This window comes from Carcharhinus amblyrhynchos, unplaced genomic scaffold (assembly GCF_965287045.1).
Source record: "Carcharhinus amblyrhynchos unplaced genomic scaffold, sCarAmb.v2.hapA scaffold_43, whole genome shotgun sequence".
Taxonomy (NCBI): Eukaryota; Metazoa; Chordata; class Chondrichthyes; order Carcharhiniformes; family Carcharhinidae; genus Carcharhinus; species Carcharhinus amblyrhynchos.
In genome coordinates, this window is record NW_027649784.1 from 3,938,718 (window position 1) to 3,946,539 (window position 7,822).

Consider the following 7,822-nt stretch of genomic DNA (forward strand, 5'->3'; position numbering starts at 1 on the left):
CGGGGAGAACATGCATACTCTGCACAGAGGGTGACCCGAACTGGGTCCCTGGCGCTGTAAGACAGCAATGCTAACCACTGTGCCACCGCCCACCTTAGATGCATTTCCAGGTTAAGCTAGGGGAAGCACGATAGTGAGGGGGGAAGTGGACTGGGGCTTGCTGACCAGCTGAGTTGAGCAGATACAGAGCAGTGAGGCTAAATGACTTGTTGCTGTGCGTCATCCAATCTGATGTGTAATCTGGAGCTCTGGCCTCCCATGGTGAGTGGGTGGTTTTTGAAATTCATTCCTCACGTTGTAATTCTCCCTGCAAATCACTTACTCTTGAACTCAGGCTCTTTTCCAATACCAATTTAAAATAATAATAATTTTCAAATATTTCCATGAAATGGAATAACCTGCCTATTCAGTGAGCCCCACTCTTCCCAGAGGGGGTGGGGATGACTGGGTGTTCTGCTTGCCTGGAGCAAGCACTCCTGGATTAACACTTGCTCTGAGTAACTAAACTTTACTTATTAGTGTCACAAGTAGGCTAACATTAACACAGCAATGAAGTTACTGTGAAAATCCCCTAGTTGCCACACTCCGGCGCCTGTTCGGGTACACCGAGGGAAAATTTAACACGGCCCAATGCACCCTAACCAGCATGACTTTCAGACTGAGGGGGGAAACCGGACGCAGACACGGGGAGAAAGTGCTCCACACATTCGGGGCATTGAATCCGTTCTGGTTAAATACTAAATTCACCCTCAGTGCACCCGAACAGGCACCGGAGCATAGCGACTAGGGGATTTTCACAGTTACTTCATTGAAGTGTTAATGTATGCCTCGTTGTGACATTGATAAAACTTTACTTCTACTGATGGTGGCATTAAGGATCTTTTCACGACAGTGTGAGGTGATGCACTTTGGGAAGGGGGAGGGTATTGGTGAGCGTCTAATGGTTACGGTGCTGTAAACTGTACATACTTTCCAGTCTCTGTACGAGATCTTTGTCCATTGCTGCCTGCTCAGGTGTCAGATTCAGGCTTTCAATTGGGATGTAGAGGACAGTGTGGCCATCCAGCTTGTAGCGAGCATCTGCAGAAAACGCCAGGGGAAGAGCAAAGCAGGGTCAATCTTTTACACAGTGCCCCGAATAGTAGTGTGGGCCATGTGACAGCAGGCCAATGTGTGACCGAGGGTCCCAGCTCTAATCCAATCAACACTGTTCACTGGTCACATCCAGCCAGGAGTCTACGTGGCCCAACAGCACTCAGTGCCCACCCTCCCAGCCCAACTAACCTTCCGACACTGCAGCACTCCCTCAGCACTGACCCTCTGACAGTGTGGCACTCCCTCAGCACTGACCCTCTGACAGCGCGGCGCTCCCTCGGCACTGACCCTCTGACAGCACGGCGCTCCCTCAGCACTGACCCTCTGACAGCACGGCGCTCCCTCAGCACTGACCCTCTGACAGCACGGCGCTCCCTCAGCACTGACCCTCTGACAGCACGGCGCTCCCTCAGCACTGACCCTCTGACAGCACGGCGCTCCCTCAGCACTGACCCTCTGACAGCACGGCGCTCCCTCAGCACTGACCCTCTGACAGCACGGCGCTCCCTCAGCACTGACCCTCTGACAGCACGGCTCTCCCTCAGCACTGACCCTCTGACAGCACGGCACTCCCTCAGCACTGATGATGGGAGAATCAACTTGACTCAGCTCTCTGGAGCAGGGGCTCAAACCCATGACCTCTGGAGTCAGCTGAAGTTAGAGAGTTACTTGCTAATTGCAGACTGACACAACAAGGGAAACCAGGCTGGCCAGCACTCTATATCTGGGAAAGCAGCTTACCTGTGAGGCTGGCCAGGAACTTGTGCAGGTGTCCGGAAAAGTTGTTCTTCAGGCTCTCAGGCCACATGCGGTTCTCCATGAACTGAGGGGCGTAGATGCCCAGCATGTGCCTCAGCAAGCTCTCCAGGTACCCTTCCCGGAGAACGCCAAACTGGACCACGTGCACAAAGTTCTCCGCATTAATTTCAGCTTTCTCCTTGCGGATGAAGTACATGAGATAATCTGTGAACTGCACAGAAACAGGGAACAAGATTCAGCTGGATATGGGGCTGGTGGTAATAAGAAGTAGGCAAAGACTGGAGAGGAGCAGGAATAAACCCACTCAATTACAGCCCTAAGTGAAGTAACTGGGATGGAGTTCAATGTGAGCATTTTTTAATATTATCGTATTTATTTTTTATTTATGTCACAAGCGGGTTTACATTAACACTGCACTGAAGTTACTGGAAAAATCCCCTGGTCGCCATACTCCGGTGCCTGTTCAGGGTACGCTGAGGGAGAATTTAGCGCAGCCAATCCCCCCTAACCAGCACGTCTTTCAGTCCATCAAGTCTGCGCCAACCACAATCCCTATATCCATAACTCTGTGTATTTACCCTTGCTAATCCCCCTAACACTAAGAGGCAATTTAGCTTGGCCAATCCCCCTAACCTACACATCTTTGGACACTAAGGGACAATTTATCATGGCCAATCCCCCTAACCTGCACATCTTTGGACACTAAGGGGCAATTTAGCATGGCCAATCCCCCTAACCTGCACATCTTTGGACACTAAGGGACAATTTAGCATGGCCAATCCCCCTAACCTGCACATCTTTGGACACTAAGGGACAATTTAGCATGGCCAATCCCCCTAACCTGCACATCTTTGGACACTAAGGGACAATTTAGCATGGCCAATCCCCCTAACCTACACATCTTTGGACACTAAGGGGCAATTTAGCATGGCCAATCCCCCTAACCTGCACATCTTTGGACACTAAGGGGCAATTTAGCTTGGCCAATCCCCCTAACCTGCACATCTTTGGACACTAAGGGACAATTTATCATGGCCAATCCCCCTAACCTGCACATCTTTGGACACTAAGGGGCAATTTAGCATGGCCAATCCCCCTAACCTGCACATCTTTGGACACTAAGGGACAATTTAGCATGGCCAATCCCCCTAACCTGCACATCTTTGGACACTAAGGGACAATTTAGCATGGCCAATCCCCCTAACCTGCACATCTTTGGACACTAAGGGGCAATTTAGCATGGCCAATCCCCCTAACCTGCACATCTTTAGACTGTGGGAGGAAACTGGAGGACCCAGAGGAAACCCACGCAGACACAAGGAACATTTGCAAACTCCACACAGACAGTGACCCGAGGCCGGAATTGAACCTGGGTCCCTGGCGCTTAGAGGCAACAGTGCTAACCACTGTGCCATCGTGCTGCCCACAGAGTGTGAGCTTTGGACCCAGAGAAAAGTTGGGAGCATAAAACGTGACAGGATAGCAACGAAAGAGATGGGGAGGAATTGAGGGACCACAATACAAAGCCAGTATCACAATTAATAAGGTTGATACAATGCACCACTCCTTCAAGTCTTCCCTCAATCTCCCCTCCCATCTACCTTTGCATATGGGTTGGCATTTATTTTCGACATAATATTGTGCTGAGGAGATTTACCGGGATGTCGCCTGAGCTGGAGAATTTAGTTATGAAGCGAGATTGGATCGACTGGGGTTGTTTTCCTTGGAGCAGAGGAGACCGAGTGAGGACGCGATCACGTAGGAACATGGGGATTAGAAGCAGAAGTGGGAAATTCAGCCCTTCAAGCCTGCTCCGCCATGCAATCAGACCCTGGCCGATCTCTCCCTGGTCTCAAATCCACCCCCCCACTTTCCCCATATCCTCTTATCCCTTTTTTGTTTATCAAAGATATGGCCATCTCCTTGTTGAAATTATTCAATGATTCAGACTCCATCACACTACGGGCAGCAAGTTCCACAAATTTACCCCCCTCTGCGAGAAATAGGTCCTCCTCATCTTAGTTTTAAATCTACTGCCTCTCATCCGATACCTGTGTCAGGGTAGACCATTTAGGACAGAAGTGAAGAGACATTTCTTCACCTAAAGAGTAGTAAACCTGTGGAATTCATTACCACAGGAAGTAGCTAATACCAAAACATTGAATAGTTACCAGAATGGTAAGGAAATTGCAGCCAAACTATGGCTTATAAGGGAAATTAGAGATAGTATCAGATTCAGGTAAGAAGCATACAAATTGGCAAGATCTACCCCATCTAAGCAGGCTGATTCCAGGGACGGCAGGACTGATACATGAGGAGAAATTGACTGGATTAGGATTGTTTTCACTGGAGTTCAAACGAATGAGGGGGGATCTCATAGAGACTTATAAAATTCTAACAGGACAAAACAGGGTAGATGCAGGGAAGATGTTCCCAATGGTGGGGGAGTCCAGAACCAGGGGTCACAGTCTGAGGATTCAGGGTTATGGGGAGAAAGCAGGATTAGGTTATTGAGTTGGACAATCAGCCATGATGGTAATGAATGGCAGAGCAGGCTCGAAGGGCCGAACAGCCTCCTCCTGCTCCTTTCTTCGATGTTTCTATTTGCCTTCTTTACTGCCTGCTGTACCTGCATGCTTACTTTCAGCAACTGATGCACAAGGGCTCCAAAGTCTTGCTGAGTACCCACCTCTCTCAATTTATACTCATTCAAACAATAATCTGTCTTCCTATTATTGCTCCCAAAGTGGATAACCTCACATTTATCCACATTATGCTGCATATGCCCTGCAGATACCCACACACTCAGCCCATCCAAATCACACTGAATCATCTCTGCATCCTCCTCACAGCTCACCCTCCCACCCAACTTAGTATCAACTGCAAATTTGGAGATAGTACGTTCAGTTCCCTCTTCCCAATCATCAATATATACTGTGAACAGTTGGGGTCCCAGCACAGATCCCTGAGGATCCCCACTAGTCACTGACTGCCAATCAGACAAAGACCCATTTATGCCAACTCTTCGCTTCCTATCTAACCAGCTTTCTATCCGTCTCAAGACATTACCTGAAATCCCATGTGCTTTAACTTTGCGTGTTATGTGAGACCTTGTCGAAAGCCTTCTGAAAGTCTAAATAAACCATATCCACTGGTTCTCAGTCAACTCTACTAGTTACATCCTCAAAGAATTCCAATATATTTGTCAAGTATGATTTCCCTTTTGTAAATCCATGCTGACTTTGTCTGATTATCTCACTGCCTCCCAAATGCCGAGTTATAAAATCCTTGATAATAGACTCCAGGAACTTCCCCAGTACCAGCGTTAGGGTCACTGGTCTACAGCTCCCTGTTTTCTCTCCACCTCCCTTTCTGAATATTGGGTTTACATTAGCTACAAGGTTTACAATGACGTTACCTGGATTAGGTGGCATGCCTTATGAGGATAGGTTGAGGGAGCTCGGTCTTTTCACCTTGGAGAGACGAAGGATGAGAGGTGAACTGATAGAGGTGTATAAGATGTTGAGAGGTATTGATCACGTGGATTCTCAGAGACTTTTTCCCAGGGCTGAAATGGCTGCCACAAAAGGACATAGGTTTAGGGTGCTGGGGAGTAGGTACAGAGATGTCAGGGGTACATTTTTCACTCAGAGGGTGGTGGGTGCACGGAATCATCTGCTGTCAGTGTTGGTGGAGGCAAATTCGATAGGGTCTTTTAAGAGACTTCTGAATGACTACATGGGACTTAATAGGATTGAGGGTTATATGTAAGCCTACAAGGTAGAGATACGATCGGCGCAACTTGTGGGCCGAAGGGCCTGTTTGTGCTGTAGTTTTTCTATGATTCTAGGATTCTACCCTCCAATCTGTAGGAACTATCCCAGAGTCCAAGGAATTTTGGAAAATAACCACCAATGGATCTACTATTTCCATGGCCACTTCCTTCAGTACTCTGGGATGAAGATTATCCGGTCCTGGAGATTTATCCACCTTCAATCCCATCAATTTCCCCAAAACCATTTCTCTCCTAATGCTGATTTCCTTCAGTTTCTCACTGAAACACGTTTCTCTCAGCACTTCTGGCACATTATTCCTATCTTCCTTTATGAAGACTGAAGCAAAGTACAGATTTAATTCCTTGGCTATTTCCCTATTCTGTTGGCTTCTTTCTTGAATCTGATACTCTCTCTAATTCCCCTTGTAAGCCATGATTTGGCTATAATTCCCTTACCACACTCAACCAAACAAGGATAAACAACTTCTGGAGTTCACCAAATCATTCTTTAAATGCTTGTCATTGCCTGTCCGCTGTCTTTCCTTTCAGTAATGTTTTCCAGTCCATCAAGGCCAATTCATGCCTCATACCATCATAGTTCCCTTTATTGAGATTCAGGACCCTGGTCTCAGAATCAACTACATCATTATCCACCTTAACAAAGAATTCTACATTATTATGGTCATTCGTCCCCAAGGCTTAACATAGAACATAGAATATAGAATATAGAACACAACAGCACAAACAGGCCCTTCAGCCCACAAGTTGCGCCGACTATATCCCTACCTACCAGGCCTATCCATAACCTTCAATCCCATTAAATCCCACGTACTCGTCCAGAAGTCTCTCAAAAGATCCCAATGAGTTCGCCTCCACCACCACCGGCGGCAGCCAATTCCACTCACTCACCACTCTCTGAGTGACAAACTTACCCCTAACATCTCCTCTGTACCTACTCCCCAGCACCTTAAACCTGTGTCCTCTCGTAGCGACCATTTCAGCCCTAGGAAATAGCCTCCGAGAATCCACCCTATCTATTCCTCTCAACATTTTATAAACCTCTATCAGGTCGCCTCTCATCCTTCGTCTCTCCAGGGAAAAAAGACCTAACTCCCTCAACCTATCCTCATAAGGCATGCCTCCCAATCCAGGCAACATCCTTGTAAATCTACTCTGCACCCTTTCAATAGCTTCCACATCCTTCCTGTAGTGAGGCGACCAGAACTGCGCACAGTGCTCCAAGTGGGGTCTGACAAGGGTCTTATAAAGTTGCAGCATTACCTCCCAACTCCTAAACTCAATCCCTCAATTAATGAAGGCCAGTACACCATACGCCTTCTTGACCACATCCTTCACCTGCGAGGCCGATTTAAGAGTCCTATGGACCTGGACCCCAAAGTCCTTCTGATCCTCTACACTGCTAAGACTCCTACCCTTGATATTATACTCCTTCATCCCATTGGTCCTGCCAAAATGGACCACTACACATTTATCCATGTTGAAGTCCATCTGCCACTTCTCAGCCCAGTCTTGCATTCTATCTATGTCTCACTGCAATTTCTGACATCCCTCCAGACTATCCACAACACCACCAACCTTCGTGTCGTTGGCAAACTTAACAACCCATCCCTCCACTTCCTCATCCAGGTCATTTATGAAAATTACAAACAGCAAGGGTCCTAGAACAGATCCCTGGGGCACTCCACTGGTGACTGACCTCCATGCAGAAAAAGACCCATCCACAACCAGTCTCTGCCTTCTGCAGGCAAGCCAGTTCTGGATCCACAAGGCAACAGCCCCTGAGATCCCATGCCCTCTCACTTTTTCAAAAAGACTTGCACGGGGGACCTTATCAAACGCCTTGCTGAAGTCCATATAAACCACATCCACCACTCTTCCTTCGTCAATGTGTTCAGTCACATTTTCAAAGGACTCAACTAGGCACATAAGGCACGACCTGCCCTTGACAAAGTCGTACTGACTACTTCTGATCATACTAAACTTCTCTAAATGTTCATAAATCCTGTCCCTCAGTATCCTCTCCATCAACTTACCAACTATTGAGGTCAGACTCACCAGTCGGTAATTTCCTGGGCTATCCCTGTTCCCTTTCTTGAAAATAGGAACCACATCTGCAATCCTCCAATCCTCCAGAACCTCTCCGTCTCAATCGATGACGCAAAGATTATCTCC

General features: G+C 47.6%; 1 protein-coding gene across 1 annotated transcript in view; it reads right to left on the reverse strand.

Annotated features, from left to right (window-relative positions):
• Positions 1-3,622, reverse strand: part of dnah2 (dynein, axonemal, heavy chain 2) — a 190,939-nt gene extending 187,317 nt beyond the window's left edge. Inside the window, exons 1-3 of the mRNA XM_080181836.1 lie at positions 3,512-3,622; positions 1,837-2,065; positions 970-1,080 (exon numbers count right to left, since the gene is read on the reverse strand). Of these exons, the coding sequence (XP_080037962.1) occupies positions 970-1,080; positions 1,837-2,065; positions 3,512-3,622 (451 nt within the window). The remainder of the gene's footprint in view (positions 1-969; positions 1,081-1,836; positions 2,066-3,511) is intronic.
• Between the last annotated feature and the right edge of the window lie 4,200 nt (positions 3,623-7,822).